We start from the raw sequence: 17,682 nt of genomic DNA, 5'->3' as shown, positions 1-17,682 counted from the left end.
ATTTATAAATGTTTCCAATTGGGCTGTCAGCGTATCTAGACATATAATACTTTTATATATAAAACTGTCGATTGCTTATTCGCAGCACCGTGGGTTATTATTGGAATTGCTTATTATATTTTAGTAGACGCAACTTCCCTCCACTCAACTGACATTTTCAAAATGGCTTGTCAATGACAAAACGCAAAAGATCACTACAAATGACATGCATTAATGAGCTTTCACATTTGCATATAGTGTTATTAGTGTTTGTTGAAAGTTACTCAGCAAAAATCAGAAGTCCTTAATGGCTTTGCAAAATGAAGTTTTTTGACAAGGTGCAGCGGGGTTTAGTGCAGTTCAAAGTCCAAATGTTGATAACGATATTTGAAAGCAAATGCTTCTTAGAAATACTTTTACCCGAGAAAGACCATTTTTATAAATTTTCCAAATGCCATTGTCATTGGTATTACCACAAAGCAGGCCACAGCCATTTGCTGCCATACCTGTGCCAGGACAATTTCAATCAAAATCCGTACAATTCATTCAAACTAAAACTTATATAAATAGCTCTCGTGGCAATTATGTAATTTATGAGCTGCATGCATTTTTGCTACGAGTTTTCGATTGCCTAACAAGAGTGGCTTGCTCAGCACATTCAACGGCTTGCGAACAATTTGCAATTTATCTACGTTGTTATCATTTCATTTATACCGTTATTTACGAACACATTTGCAACCATATGCGCACACACATACACCCCACCATACAAACAAGGCCACATGGAAGATGATCTGGCAAATCCACTCGAAAAAAGTATAAACATGCTTCAGAAATGATTTAATGTATAGCTTTTGTGTGAGTGTGTGTATGGGTGTGTGTGTTGTGTTTCGCAGTTACATGCTTACAAAGCAAACATTGTTATTGTTGCATGTTTGCATATGCATAACTGATTGTATTTGTTGCTTTATGCATGCAGCTGCACAAGAGTGCCAATCTACATACGCACACACGCACACATACATGCAGACGCATACAAATAACTTTTATCCTGCGAACTGCACTTGAGCCCACACCCGTCTAATCTGTCGCCCAGCTGTGCTCTAGGCGTGTATGTGTGTGTAAAGGTAAGTGGATGTGATGGAAAATTTGTGTGTGTGTGTGTGTGTGTGTGCACTCTGTGCAAATTCATTGTAGTAATGAATCTATGCGGGGACACGAACGAGGCAGTGAACGCGTGGACGGGAGCACAGGTGGCTTGAGGTGCGACGCGGCGTATGAGTGCTCCGAATTTACATACTGATAACCATAGGCACACGTGTGTCTATGTATATATTTTATTTGTATTTGTATGTGTGTGCACTTTGGGTGCCGAACGCTTCGCAGGGCGGGAGTGGCAGCAGCTATTGTGAATGGGTTAAATGTTTGCAAATACAATTTTGATTGATGACATTGCATTGTTCGGCGCATAGAGAGCAATTTTTCATCGGCTTCCCACAGCGGCGGGGCGGGCAAATCAATTCAATTGTTTGGTTTTGCAATTTCGACAGTTGTATGTGTGTGTGATTTTCATAAATCAATATCACTTTTGTAGACACCATGAAAAAGATACTGTATTATATTTGCCTATTGTTACAAGCCATGCTTCCACGTGGTATTTATTAACTCACACACACACTGTTTTATTGTGGATGTAACTAAAATGGTTGCAGTTGTACGAGCAGTACCTAATTTGTGATACATATTAACGGCGGCCTAGGCTTCTATACATATACATATATAATTTAAATAGCTACAAGAGTTCAAAGAAGCGTAGATAAAGAGTGATCTTTTAGAGGTATTTTTTTGTGTTTCGCAATTTACGCGTCAGTCGTGTCAAGCTGTCAAGTTATTTTTGTTCAGTATTGCTTGGCCTTTCATCAAGGAAAACCTTACGCCTGAACAACGTTTACAAATCGTTCAACTTTATTATGAAAATTCACGTTTTGTAAGGAATGTGTTGCGCGCGCTTCGTTCAACTTATGGTCGGTCAACATAATCGGCCTGCTGAGCTTACTATTCGCAGCACCATTACCCATCTTGAGGCTCAGTATTCATTGTTGGATAATATTTGACCGATGGACCACGTCCAGCACGCAGTGAAAAAAAAAAAATCCTGATCTCAGGTAATTTAACGTTTTGGGCTGCTACAACGTCAGACTTTTTTCTGTGGAGATGTGTAAAATCTAAAGTCTATGCGAACAATCCCGCTTCGATTCAAGTCTTAGAGCAAAACATCACACGTGTCATTCACCAGTTACCAATAGAAATGCTGGCTATCTGAGACGTGGCCACAGCCAGCAATTGAAAGAGATAATCTTAAAAACATAAATGCCAAAGAATGTTCTTTCGAATGATAATAAACATTTGAAGTTGCTGTGTTTTTTCTTAAAAAAAATAGAGAATTCAAAATGGATGACTCTACAAGAATCCACAAAGGTTGAGAACTGATGTCTCAATGTGGAGACAGTGTCAATTTTACTAAATCGGCTTAGCAGTTTAGGAGTATACTCGGTACAAACAAGATACATATATAGACATCTTATACAAATTTTTAAAACGGCTTCAAAAGCTCAACTCGAGGGCATTTATGAGATGACTTTCACTTTGGCACGGAATGTATCACGGTTTAGGACTATATCATAACTGATATTATATGTATGACCTGGTCTACGAAAAGGGGGCTTAGGTGCGAAAATTAGTTTTCTGGGAACAGCTGTTAAAAATAATCGTCAGTTTCTTGTTATCTCATTAATTGTTCTCCTTTTTTTTGACACCTAAGCCCCCTCTTCGTAGACCAGGTCACATATGTATATGTAAATTTAACAACTAACGCTTGGACAGACTAACAGTGAGGCAAAGTCATTCCAGCAGATGAAAGTGGAAACTGGTGTAATACCATTGGCTCTTCTCCCAAGGTACAGCATTACCAAAAGGGTAAACTTCACCAAGAAAGTCAAGGTTACCATTAGCTGTAAGACTGAATGGAATGATTCCACTCTCGAGATACTTCCTAGGAACAGTTGAATAAAGTGGTACACCGACGGCATGAAAACTTCGGATGGAATTGGTGCTGGAGTCGCAGGGCCACGCACCAAACTCTCCATACCTATGGAATATTTTTTGTCTTAAGTCGGCCAATTAAGTCAATGAAAGTATAACCATGCTTAACGACAGTTAAGCGGCACTTAAAGCAATCTCTGCCTATGAGATCAAATCGCTGCTGGTGCAGGAGTATAGGGAACAGCTGAATAGTATAGCGGAACGTACCAAGTGTACCTCATCTGGGTGCCCGGTCACAAAGGTAAAGCCCAGAATGACTTGACTGATCAGTCGCCGGCTCCGTAGCATCCACTAACATGGTAAGACCTGAACCCTTCATCGCGGTGGGTCCTCATACTATAAAGGAGCTCCTCCAGAGAGAGATATTGGCAATAACTCCAAGGCATGTATCACGCCAAGTTGCTAATCGGGGGTTATATATGGTTTAAATATGTAATCAAGCCCCGGGACAAAGTCAGGCTCTTTATCGCATTACACACAGGCCACTCCAAGTTGAAGAGCCACTTATATTATATAATATGAGTCTAGGTTCCTGTGCAAATTGCCGGTTCTACGACAGGGAGCCTGAAACTTTAGAACACCTGCTAATTGACTGCTTGGCAATATGCAGACACAGGATAAAGGCCCTGGGATCCATGTTTCTAAAAAGGGTCCACACTTGCACCTAACAGTATATTGGACTTTATCAATAAGATGGGGCTAGGTGAGTCGTTGTGATTTAAGAGAGGGCACAATAGAACTAAAGTCGCAGTGCAACCAGAAAATCGCCTATTTTGTTATTTTATATAAGCTCTTGAACCTTTCTTGATGCTTCATAGCAAGGAATCCAACAAGCTTGCCTACGAAATCCTTGTAGACCCTTTTATCGATGAAAATTGCTCTTTATACCATGCTAACCACATATTTACTTTTTCAGTAAAACTTGTCATTGAAAAATGCCTTTGAACTTATCGATTATTATCTTTCATTAGATGGATGTGATGAAAACTCTGAACCACGACGTAATTTTTCGGTAGAGGGTAACAAAAGAACTAAATGGCAACTTTGAAATCTTATACCTTATTATATATATGTACTATCTGGAATAATTTCCTCCGTTTTATTGACTAAATTATCATAGCTTTCCCCAGACTTAAGAAAAAGTTATATATTTTGCAAAATATTCATTTTTATTGACATCACATTTATATTTTTGATGAACTCGGAGCCTAAGATATTATATAGGAAAAAATTAAGCGAAATTATTAGCAAATCCCTGCTTACATGCGGCAGCCTACGGTATTGAATATTGCCGTGAAGAAGAATATACACACGCCATAAGGCTAAATGTAATAATTTGTGAATATGTGAGCCATTAATGAGGATGCCACACATATGTGTAGGTGTACGAGTGTTTGTGAGTGTTTCGTGGCAATAGAGTGTGAAGGGCTCTTAAAATTATCTCACTCAAGTGGCTCAATATACTTGAAGAAATATAGAAACAATTCATGCACACCCTAAAAAGTGTGTATATGAATAGTCGGAAAAACAGACAAAATACACAAGCGATGTACGCCTAGTGACAAACACAGTTACTTAACCAACACACAATAAGCGAGTGTACACTCCTCACTTCTTGTCAACCACATCAGCCACATCGGCTTCATCGACAAAAACGCCTTCCCCCAACGCTCGGCTTGTAAGAATATGCTAATGGCCGCTTCGGCTGATGATGACGATAATGACAACGCTGTAATGTTGATAGGGATAATGGCGTTGTTTTTGTTTCTTCAGGGCATGCTAATGCGATTTGAACCATAATAATCATGATAATTGTGCTATAAAGTCGACACCAAGTCGTTAAAACAGGCGATGCCACCGCAGAGCTTTTCGCTCAAGACAAGCCATCCACTGCGCCGCCCGCTCTCCCGTTGCCAGGAACATAAATTTAGCTCGCTGTAGTATTCCTGTTTGGCACTTTGCGTCCACACCAGGCATAGGTAACTTGAACGCATACAAGCGCATCACAGAAGTGCGTATGCCTGTGTGTGGGTGTGTAAAAGGCATATGAGGTTGCCAGGTTGCACAAATTGCAGCAGCAGAGACCGCACGCTGCGTGCCCCCTGCATTCTTCAAGACTTTTATTAGAATTTGTGCATTGAACCTTTTAACGTACACACACATACACATACCTACATACACATGTATGAACCGAGGAGAGGAGAAGGAGGGTAAATGCTTTACTGCCTGCAGTGCCAAGAACACATGATCTCTGAATTTATGACGTGCATAATCAGCAACATTCCTCAGTGTTGGGTAAGTACTCAATTATAATCCATTGTTCAGTATTTTCGCATATTAAACCAGAAATTATTAAATAATAAGAATAATGTTTAATTTGAGTGCGTCTTTATTGCATAAAAGAGAAGATTTGAATAACCCTTATAATCTATTAAATTTTTACTTTTATTCAATTTTGGAAATAATTGCCATTTTATCGTATCGCATTGATATTATTATATTTACACCAAACATTGAATGAATTGCAATCATATTTGGCATCGTGCGAACTTATAATATACACAGATCATAGACTCACCAAGTTTCACTACTAGATTTAGCTACGTATTCGAAATATTTAAAAGAAAATCAAGTCCATTAACTCAAACGAGGTATATCTGATATATACTCAACCAAAAGAGCTAAATTTAATAACGGTATGTAAACAACCGAAATAGCCGCTTTTGGAACGAAGAGCAACCTGAGGAGATTCAAGAGCTGACATTGCATTCAGAAAAACCAGCGGTTTGGTGTGGTTCATCGGTCCATATTTCTTGAAAAATGTAGCAGGTGAGAAAGTGACCGTCAATGTCGACCGTTATCGGGCCATGATAATCGACTATTTGATGCCTTAAATTGAAGGTCGTGATCTCGGCGACACTTGGTTTCAACAAGATGGCGCCACTTCCCACACATCGCATTAATCAATGTATTTATTGAGAGAACACTTCGGCGAGCAGATAATTTCACGTTTTGAGATGACCGATTTGCCACCAAGATCGTGAGATATCACGCCGTTACACTTTTTACTGTGGAAATATATTAAGCTTTCGATTCAGGCCGTGTTCTTTCGAATGATAGTAAACATATCACATTAAATTTGAACTTTCGAAATGTGGAAAGGGTATACTGCCATCATAGGAAAATTCTCTTAAAATTTCGATGCTAGACCTCACAGATTTATCAATATTTTCCGCAAAAAATCAGGCAGAGGCACTGGGTTCTCCATATTCGATTTTGGCAATTTTACCAACCTCACCTGTCTGACACCCCTCTCCCCTCTCCCTCTCCGACCGCGTGGAAACAGCACGTTTCTTGGGCCTTTCGTTGGATGACGCCTACGACAAATTAGCTAATCCTTACCATCTTCACAGGGATTAGGTATTCGTTAAAACAACAACAACTACAACAAAAACTCTCTTGTGTTTGCAAGAAATATAGGTACCAAGTTTCCTCACACATCTATGTATGTAGTAACAATTTGCATGGACGGACATTTAATCACCCGGAATTAAACTCGATGTGCTATCTTGATAAATATAATTCTAATCTATTGCGAGTAATTTTAGGCGTTAGAAAAAGACCCTTAGCAGAATAAAACTAGAATACTCTGTAGCAACATAATTGGACTTAGTCTAATGAAATCTTTTTTCGAAGTCCTGAATGGTTGAGAGGGGCGAAAGCGGCCTTTCGCTAAACCAAAATATTGTATAAAATTTATTGCTCAGCCAAAACTTTTAAAAGAAAGTAAGTTTGAATATAGATAGGATTAGGCAAATCTTTCTGGTTCTACGTTTGTTATATATTAGAATATTTTAAGACTTTTTAATTAAAATTATAATAATAAAATAATAATGTGCGTTAATTAAGTATTATTTCAAACATTTGTGAGAATTCGTAAGCACGACCTTGAACGAGCACCAGCGTTAGTTTTGAAAGGACTCTGGAAAATCAGTGTATAAACGGACGAGTTATTATGACTTAAAATCAAATTATGTATGTTATGTTAAATTCAAGAACAAACGCAGTCAAACGTGAAATAACATGACAGCAAAGCTTTTAATTATTTATTTTATAAATATGCACCATGTGTGTACCAGTTATATACCTAATTTTGGTTGTTATTTAGACTCAATGAATTATTCTAGTGTTCGTGATGTGGAAGGTGTACAAGAGCTTATGTATGTGTGTGTGTACCATACATACAAATATTCACATAAATGCATGCAACAAACACGCACATTATAGCTGTGCAAAGCCATGCGGGGGATAATTTCATAAAACCGACAGAAAATAAAATTTTCCAGTTGTTGCACTTTATGGCTTTAACAAAGACGAAAACAAGCATTTAACGGGAAATTTGCAACATTTTTGTTTTACACAAAATCTAACAAAACATATTGAACACGGGAGATTTAATCGCCTTTGCATTTGCATTTGATTAGCATGCAAATTCGAATATGCTGCAAATAGAAAGTTCGACATTCATTGAACTCATTTTAAATGTAAAATCAGATTTCAAACAGAAATACTAAATTTCGGTAATTTGCTTTGCATTTGATTATCGAAAATTGTTGCAAGAATCATGTTCATATTTGTAAGCATCTGCCAAAGAGGAGTACGAAGTGCCACCACCGCGAATATTCTCATCAACAGACCATCATCTTCCGCGCTGCTCAGCCTCAACAGCCGACTTTTTGTTTTCGTATGCAAATTTTACACAAATTTCGCGTTCAAGTTTAGCAAATCCAAAGTGATATTTTATTCAGCATAATTTCGGCATTTTACAAGCCTCCCCGTCCACCAAGCGTCTTTTCAGCCACATCTGGCTTTGCGCTTGCTGCTTGACCAGCTGGCCGATTATTTGTCTGCGATGTAGGAAAATGCAAATCGCGACGCGTCGGTCCGTCATATCAAAATGTCCATAATTCGAGACGTGAAATTCAAATTCAAAAGGCAATCGTGAATGCCGAATTGCGAACAATTTCAATATTCGTTATGTAAACAACAGTCAGGCGCTAGCGACAGCAACAATAAACACAGCGCCACAGCGGCATCACGTCCATAAATTGGCGGCCAGCACCTAGTGGCGGCAAGTTGCCGTTTGGAGTGTTACCGTGGCCCACTCACAAACATACAGTTATAAAATAGGATGATCCAAGTGGAAGTACTTTTTTCAATAGCGTTTTTAGATCTGTCACGCTTGAGTCGTGTCAAGTTGTCATGTCATTTTGGTTCAGTATTTTTTGGCATTTCACCATGGAAAGACTTACGCTTGAACAACGTCTACAAATCGTTCAACTTTATTACTAAAATTCACTCTTCGCTCAACTTATTGTCAAAATAATCGGTCTACTGAGCATACTATTCGCAACACCATACCCATTTTGAGACCCAGCATTCATTATTGTACAATATTCGACTGAATAGAACACATCCAGCACACAGTGAAGAAAATATAGTAGCCGCAGCTGAGAGTGGGCACGAAGACCGTGGAGAGTCGATTCGGCGCCGTTCGCAGCAACTCGGACTGACATATGGAACGACTTGACGCATTTTACGTCCAGATCTTAAATTGAAAGCCTACAAAACACAACTTGTGCAAGAATTGAAGCCGCTCGACCTTCACAAGCGACATCGTTTTGCTCTATGGGCTCTCGAAAAGTGCCAAGAACATTCGACGTTTTGGAGCGAAAGAAGAGCAATCTGAAGAGATTCAAGTGCTGCTATTTTATGCAGAAAAAACAAGGTTTTGGTGTATTATTGAGAGAATACTTCGGTGAGCAGATAAATTCACGTTTTGGGTCGGTTGATTGGCAATCAAAATCGTGTGATATCACACCGTTAGACTTCTTCCTGTGGGAAAATGTAAAGTCTAAAGTCTATGCGAACAATCTCGCTTCGGTTTTGGCCTTGAAGCAAAACATTATGCGTGTTATTCGCCAGTCGAAATGCTCAAACATCGAAAATTAAACTCAACGGGTGGACCATCTAACACGTAACCGTGGCCAACATTTGAAAGAGAGAATCTCCAAAAAATAAATGTTTTTTTGAATGATAATAAACATTCCCCATTAAATTTAAAGTTTCTGTGTTTTGGTTATTTGTTTTAAAAAAGTAGGGAACCTCGAAATGGTTCACCCTTTAATTAGTGTTTATGTTACTATATGGTTTACTGTCTATATACTCGCATATGTACTATATTCTTTGGCAGACATTTGATTACCTCACTCAGAGAAAAACTTTTGTAATTTACATTAACTGGCGCTGCCGCTGGCGGTGGGTGGCTTGGACGCTTGGCACGCGAACACATTGCTAATTTATCACGCCCCAACTATTTCAGGGCTAATACGAGTATAGGCAATGTACACTTGGGTTGTGTTTACTTGCGGGTGTTTCTTGTTTCGAATTACCAAATTGCCAAAATTAAGATTTTGGGAAGACGTGTTATATACACAGAGAATGTTTGACAGAATCTGTGCGGATTCCCACACATTCCATCGCAAACTGGCTGTTGAAAATGAAAGCGTTGATATTTACTAAATTTGTGTGGAAAAGTGGAATTTAATTAAAATTAAAATGGAAAGGAGATGTTTACTATTAAATTGCCAATTGATTATAATTAATTATAATTACAAACGAGGAATTGGAATGCTCCCCTTCCCTTGCTTGCTGCTGCCATATTTTTGAGTTTTTATTTATTTTCTTGCGTATTGAAATCGCAGTTTGGTTTTGTTTGAATACAAAAATTTTTCGGTGAAATTAGCGTTTTTTGTGCATAAGCGAAAATAAATAAAGACTGTTTTTCTTCTTTAACTCTGCGGAGTATGTGTGTGTGTGCACTCAGCCACGTTGCTTTGTGTGTTGGTGTTCAATTTCGTTAATTTTGCGTTCGCAAATAAACATTTAATGGGCAATTAAAATGGGGCAAATGTTTACCTAAAAAAGAAGAAAGAGCACGGACGTATGCGTCCCAGGGAACACGTAGTGCGTTTCTGCACTAACTGCTCAAGTGCTTGGCCAAATATTTGGTTTAAATATAATTTTTTTACGAGAGTGAACTTGAAATACTACAAAGAAAAATGTAAATGAATTTTATACAGTGGTGGTCAAAACATATTCAATTGGGAGATTTTGCTTTTCAGGATATTTACAGTTAAATTTGGATTATTTTAAGGTAAATTTTTCTTCTTACATACACATTTTCTAACTCAATGGCAAAAATTTAGCGCTATTTTGAAAATGGTCTCTTTGTTAGATTAGGTTCAGTAGTATGATAGACAGGCATACGGAAATTCTTTTACCGGAAGCCATAACCGGTGCTTTAGGAACAACTCCAAGGGCGGTTCTTAAACTCGTACTACCCCTATAGACTTCTTCGAAAACTGCGCAGCAAAATCGGCGGAGCGGCTACTGGCTGCAGGAGCATTTACATACAAGTATAGAACCATCGGGCATAGCTCGGTGGGTAATAGCGATTGGGAAAACATCGACTACATGATCTTACTTTTCAACTGGGAAAGAAGGTTCAAAGTAAACATAGAAAATGATCGCAAACTTCTATAAGAATGGCTCGAAAATGGACGATAGAGTTGGTGCGGGATTATACTGCCCAGAGTTAGGCATAAGGCAACCTTTCAAGTTGCCAGACCACTGCAGTATATTTCAAGCTGATTTTTGCTTTTTTGAAAGCAGCGGAGGCGGCCTCTAATGCACCTGCAGGCAATTCCAGAGTCAACATCTACGTAGACAGCCAAGCAGTAATTAAGGCAGTAACCTCGTACCGCATATTGGCCAGAAGTGTCTTAGGAAGCAGGGCAGCATAGAAAAGTGTTGCCAGAAGCAAGCAACTTCACTTCTACTGGGTACCGGGGCACAAATGCATCGAGGGCAATGACCTAGCAACTGAACTACATCTGGCAATGCAAAGGACCACAACTGGCCCGTGCGTGGCTTCTTGGCCTACCAAAGTCTAACTTAGGTTAGGTTTAGGAAAATATCATAAGGGAAATTTTTGTACAAAATCTACGAAACGAGATAATAAGAAAAAAATAGAAAACTGTAAGACCGATGACATTCCTGTTACAATTAAGAGCTCATACTTCGATAGACTTTCTCTGAGTTGTATATAAAACAGTGTTTTTACTTCATTTCCCAATCAATCTTCATGAACCTCTCACACGTCAAACTTCAGAAGGTAATCTCAATCACTCACCTTACCAGACTCACAAATTCTCAGTTTCCAACTTTTACTGCACAAAAATCTTATCAGTTATGAGAAACCGTAAATATAAAAGTTGGATCTAATTTTTCTAATCTTTAATATGGCCTAAAGTCATAGTCACGGTCTTTTTTACAGTGAGTGGAGTTAAACAAAGTAAAATTCTGTCAACGAAAACAAAAGAATACTCTGCGAATGTTTACAATTCAAACCTGGAATTAATACAACAAATGAGATTGCGCTGAATTGAAATCAGTGAAAGCAAATAAAGTGGCACCCAAACTGATTCCTAACACCAGCTCTAACGGTTAGCTCAATGAGCGGGTGCAACACCCCAAGGGTATTAGGCACACTAGATGAGAAGCTCACACACTCATTTGTCGGTGCAAAGCTTTAACAAAAGCGGCAGACTTCCGTTGTCCCGGGTGAGCCGCGTGTGTGTGGAATTGGAATTGAGCATCACCCACACATTCCGAATTTGTAAATACATATATACACAAAAGATGCAAGCACGCATACAGCTGTTGCGCCCCGCTCTAAGGGATGCCGCATGCATGGGTGCCATGCTTGAGTACTGAACGTCTGTTGGTCTTATTGAAAGGAGGTCAAGAAAATCGTAGCATAAGACGAAGTGGAACACTTGCGTAAATCATTTTACAGCATTCGTCAATGACGCGCTGCTCAACTTTCATGACATGCAAGATATTGGAAATTCTGAGCAACGGAAGTTGAAAGTAGTGAAAGGTCATAAAGTTAAATGAAAACCTTGTATAAAGATAATGTTGCATTAGCGCAGTGTAAAAATATTGGCAAATCTTATACTCACAGTAAAAGTTCCTTAAAAACTATGTGCTTGGCGAGTCGGCCTCCTCCGCTGGCGACGCTATATTGCTGTCCGATGTTGAGAGTGGTCTGCAAATGCCCAATTTGGTTCTCCCCACTGGCATGCCTTTGAGTATCGCCACTGCCTCGTCCAAATCGAGTCCGTGCAGTGTGTGTTCGCCGACGCTGACCAATCGATCTCCGGGAAATATCTCATTAGTCGCTTCTGCTGCGCCACCACGTATAAGACCACGTATCACAATTACAGTACCTTCGGCATCCATCGGATCCTGGTAGTCAAGTATAGAGAAACCGAAACCTTGTTCGGTTTTTTCGATTTCGATGGTAGTGACGTCGCTGCTCCAAAGCGCCAAACCCGAAACGTTCTCCAATGATTTGGAACGTTGCTGGTCGGTCAGCGTGGCAGTGCTCGATGTGTATAGAGAACTCTCTGATTGTGCTTTGGTCAGCAGATTTTGCAGGCTCTGATGACCACCTGGTAGTAGAGAGCGTGTTTCGAAAGCCTCTGGATTTTGCGATGTGTTTATTACGGATGGTGCGGTGGGTCCCCGCGCACATACCAGCTTTACGTGTGTTGGCAGTTCTTTCAGTATCTTAACTACTTCCGTGTGCTTAAGTCCTTGCAATTTATATTCGTTTACTTGTAGTAGCTCGTCACCCGGTTTGAGTATGCCTTGTCGCCCCACAGGCCCATCTTCCAGTATAGAGCGTATGTAATGATGTGGACGCTTTTCAATGCCGCATTCGACATCCACGGTGCCCTCCAGGCTGATCCCTAGACCTGAAAGTTTATTTATTTCGGCTACAATAATTTCACTTTCAGGAAACTCACTTTTCCAGGTCAGCTTCAGCGTCTCCACATTGGGCGGGGCTAAAGTTGAAGCGGCGGGCTTGGCGGCTAACGTTGTTGCCGTTATCGTTGTCGTTGCTGCCACCGCAGGCACTGTTAATGTTGTAGTCACCGTCACCGCCGTTTTTGTTGTCGGTACCGCTGTAGTCGTTGCAGTCACTGAGCTTACAGATTTCTTACGGCCATCAATTGGCTGTTTCACCGATGGATCCGGCATTTGAACAGCCAGCGTTGCTGAGTCGTGATCATCGCTGTCATTGTCATTGCTTCCATTGATATGCGTTGCTTTGCCATTGGCTATGTGCGTAGCCGTGGGCGTTGTAGGCGTCTTTTGCCGTTTGGCACTGCTAATGCCGCTGTGATCGCTGCGATCGAGCATGTAAGACATATTAGAGTCGACAGTTTCACGTGATGGGAAGTCGGAAAACTCCAGCATAACAATACCGCCTTCAGTGGCCACAGAATCGGCATCGGAACGTGGTGGCAGCCAAGAAAGTGTTGCAATCGAAGGTGATGCAGGCAGTGAACTCTGTGATTGCGTGTCTCCTTTCAATTCCGTGAGTGCATTTTGCAAATGTTCATACTTGCGTCCACGCAAGAAGCGTTCCAGTGTCAGGTGGACTTCGATGTCAGTATTACGGAGTATCTCCACCGCTTGATGATTGGTAACGCCCGCAAGTGAACGGCCGTCTACAGCAACGATACGATCGTTGATCTGTATGCGCTCACTCACCTCTGCGGCACTGCCTTCTATGATACTTTTCACAAATATACCCGAAAGGTCCTCCTCTTCACAAACATAACCGGCTACAGTTATGCCAAGACCGTAGACATTCTTATGCAACTCTACCTCATACGCTTCTGTCTCGGGTGAATCGATGTAATTCGATGAAGCCGTGGAGCAGCGATCGGCGTCAATATGCGCTGCATCCGGTGCATTCGTTGAGGTGCCGGCATCTACGCCAGCTATCACAGTCTCAATTTGTTCCAACTGAGTGGTTTTTGAGTAATTTATGATGGTGCTGCTTGTGTTGGTGGTGGTAATGTCAAATTGCTGCTGGTGTAGTGAGCTCAATGTAACCGATGTGCCGAGTGTCGTTGCTATTGTGTTTGGCGGGGATGGTAGAGGCAAAAGGGGTGGCGGTGACGGTGATACAATCGAGAATGGTACGATGTCCAAGTCCTTGGGACATGCGCGCGCCGCTGCGGATGCAGATAATGTTAAATCAGTTGGTATGGGTGGCAGTGGCAAATCGGCTAGTTCAGTGTCCGGCGTTGGCAGGAAGCAGCTGCCGCCCATGCCGCTGCCGCCGCCAACTCCAACGCCTGTAGCACTAGTAGCAAAGCTGGGATTTTGAAAGAGATGCCGTGACAGTTCTTCTGGGTCGGAGAGGAGCTTAGTTGGAATAATTGGCGCATGACTGGCCAACGTTTGTAAATCGATGGCTGTCGGCTCCACCGGCCTCGCTACAATCAGTCGAACCTGAGCTCCAGTCTGACGAAGAACCGTTGCTACTTGCTCGGAACTGAAGCCACGCAAGTTCACATCGCCAATTTGCAACAAATGATCACCACATTGCAAACGACCATCACGTTCCGCAATGCCGCCGGGCGTCAACGCCTTTATTACAACACCAGTGCTGCGTCCACCGACCAATATGAAGCCCAAGCCATTACCATCATTTACCAGATCGATAACTTCCACCTGAGACCATTCTGTACTCAAGACCATTATGCTGTTATTAGAACTGTTAACTTCGTCTTGGTCTTGGTCGTCGTACTCGTCGGTTGTGTCGCAGAATCGGCAAGTTCTATTGGTGCCTGCTTGCTTGATGTAGAGCAACGACGGCGCCCTCTTATACGCGGACGCCTTTGTCGTTCCTGTTGATGTCGTTGCGAGCCGTGGGCAACGGCTGTTGCAGCTAACATGACTTGCGACTGGCGACACTGCCAGCGTCAGTGAGAAATTGTGCGGATACGGCTGCCACTGTGTTGGCGACGAACAACACTGCGACAACGACGATGAACGAAGTGGCGGCACTGGCGGGGGCGACGATGTACGTCCTAATACTACGGATTGCGTCGATGCTGACAACGGCGGAGGTGGCAGTGCCTTAAAGACGATAGTGCATTGGCTGCAAGACGTCGAAGGGGAACTATGGGAAGTGGAGGAGAAACAGGACGAGAGGTGCACGGGCGATACGGGTGTTAAGAGTGGCGACTTTTGCGAACCTACGATTACACAATTTTCTAGTTGCTGCTGTAGTTCACACCTCTTTAACAGCACGTTTGCCTCGGCGCTGTTCCTGGCTACACCGTCGACTCCGCTATCTCGGCTCCGGTAACTGTCTATTACTTGTCGCGTGCGTCAAATGCCGTTACTGTGCACAGCGTCGACGTCAGCGTCAACGTCGAAAAATCGATGCTTTTCTAGGTTATCAATCGCAAAGTGTGGGTGATTGTCGTTCCGCGGGCGATTGTGTAAGTGACAGCTGTGGCGCAGTATGCCCGCCGGATGTTGTGTATTGCAGCCGTCACTCGTCGTGTTGCAGCGTTTATTAATGTCGTTTGTGCTGCTATTTTTACAACAACTACCGTTGTTATTCTTCAGTTGGCTGCTTAAATGATTGTTCGCGCTATTTTTGCGCGTGTTGTCGCTGTCGATGCTGCTGTTGTTGCTTAAAGTTTGACACCCATCCCTTGCAGCATGTGTAACGTGCATAGTAACCACAACAATGCGAACCGACAAGCGTTGTTGGCGTCAATTGCCTCGCCTCGCTAACTGAACTGGGGCAACGGGCGCCTGCGACTTTTAAACTTTTAAATTACGTTACGAGTACCGCACGGGGTGCCGTTCGCGACGCTGCGCTTGTGGCCACTGTGCTCTTATATAAGTACTTATGTTATAATGGGCCAACACCAAATTGCGGCACTTTAACTCATTTGCACAAATGTTCGCGTTGACATCCTTGGCGGATCTTGCTCCGAACGTTGCGGTAAATGGCATTACCTCGAGTGCGACTGCTACGAAAAATGCACGAATTGATAGTCAACGATACTCTTCGTCGGTTTTTTATTGAGTTACGCCGTTACACAACGGCGGTGCGCGAGCTGGCTGGCTGAGTGGCTTCGTTGGTCGGCGTTTGTCGCGCCGCAACGAACTCATTACGCACAAAGGACACCTTCAGCTTCGCGTGAGCGCAACTACATAAATGCGTAACTGTCATGAAACCTTTCGAACGTGCAACGTGGTTAATTTCTTACGTGCGTCTATGAGCAGCACGGCATGCGTGTGCCAATGGGAGCGTAACGGTTATTGTGGTAAGTGAGTGCGGCGTGGCATATTTGCAAACAACGGCAATTGTGGTAAGAAGAGCTCGCGAAGTATCGTGGCGCCAAATCATTAAATTGCTATAGCTTGCAACACGCCGCAGAAAACCACGTTGCAGATGTGTGCCGCGCGTTTCAGCACGTTTCATTCGAGCGCCCTGATATTTGCCTATGTGGACCACGATAAACAGGCTTGTGGGTGCGCGTGTGTGTGTGCGGTTCGGAGTGAGAGTGCGCTAATTTGCTGGTATGTGCGTGTGTATTAGTGTCTGTTTTTTTCATTTCTACTGGCTGTCGTTAGTTGAGTGCAGACGGCGATGATGCTTGTTTAACTAATTTTCGTAGCTCATTTGATCATTATGCGCTTTAATGATGTGGTTAACAACTGGCTGTCTGCCGCCAGCATCATAGTCGGCTTGGGTCTTTTTGTCTGCCATAAGCGCATTGGCTGGCTGAGTGTGAGTATGAAATCGAATTAATTAAGGTCTCAGCTTGCACAAGAATCCGAGCGAGCTTTTCTCGCCAAGAGTTTTGTGAACTTATGGAAAAGAATCCACTGTCGGTAACTATACATCCGGACTAGCTCAGCGTCAGCAAGTATAGCTGGCGTTAAGAAAGCAGTAAATCTTTTAGAGATATTACCACTTACCCCGATAACTTCTGATAAGCTCCTCAGTATTGCTATCGGTAGACTGAGAACGGCTAGTAAGTCCGCAGGTTCGCAAGATCCCTTAAAGTAATTCGCAAGAGAGTTTGTGACCACTTCGACCTCAGCAAGGTTAACAGTTCCTCGTTTGTAGAGGTTTTAACTGGAATTTGCTTAATCGGCACTCTTCCGGTAAAGCTAAAGATTTAAACGGATATCAGTTATACAAGTTGGGGCAGTATCACATCAACTCTTCCTTACTGATTGGGGCAGCAGGCAGGGGGTATAATTTGCCCGCGGTAAGGTATACCTGACGTAACCGCAGACTGAAATCTGTTCGTCAGAAATAGTGCTATAATACTCAGCTTGAACTGATGTTATAGACTTTGAATGAGATTCCTTCTAATTAAAAGATATTTTAAGTTCAAGCGACAAGTATAACAAGTCATTGAGTCTCATGGGTGTTCAACTGGTAGTAGTAAAAGCTACAAGATCTAGCCGGAGACTTAAATCTGGTACTACGGGAAGCAGTTAGCTCTTAGAGGTCGCTCCAATCTGCTGTTGTTTTTGTAACGGGTACATATCCCCGTTTGGGTGGTAGGGATTAGATAAGTTGTCGTCAATGTCAATTAACGGTAGACCTAGGAAATGTGCTGTTTCGACTCCAAGTAC

At 42.0% G+C, this 17,682-nt stretch overlaps 1 protein-coding gene across 5 annotated transcripts in view; it reads right to left on the bottom strand.

Moving 5' to 3' along the window:
* LOC120768917 (patj homolog) overlaps positions 1-17,682 on the bottom strand; it is a 38,325-nt gene that overhangs the window by 17,386 nt on the left and 3,257 nt on the right. The window contains exons 1-2 of one of the 5 annotated variants that reach the window (XM_040095720.1): positions 13,017-15,400; positions 12,168-12,965 (exon numbers count right to left, since the gene is read on the bottom strand). In XM_040095720.1, coding sequence (XP_039951654.1) covers positions 12,187-12,965; positions 13,017-14,766 — 2,529 coding nt within the window. In that variant the 5' untranslated portion in view covers positions 14,767-15,400 and the 3' untranslated portion in view covers positions 12,168-12,186. Of the gene's footprint in view, positions 1-12,167; positions 16,095-17,682 lie in introns of those variants that run through there. The other 4 variants (XM_040095728.1, XM_040095712.1, XM_040095704.1 and 1 more) reach the window with 4 other exon arrangements.

This window comes from Bactrocera tryoni, chromosome 1 (genome assembly GCF_016617805.1).
Source record: "Bactrocera tryoni isolate S06 chromosome 1, CSIRO_BtryS06_freeze2, whole genome shotgun sequence".
NCBI lineage: Eukaryota > Metazoa > Arthropoda > Insecta > Diptera > Tephritidae > Bactrocera > Bactrocera tryoni.
This window is presented reverse-complemented; position numbering and strand designations above follow the sequence as displayed.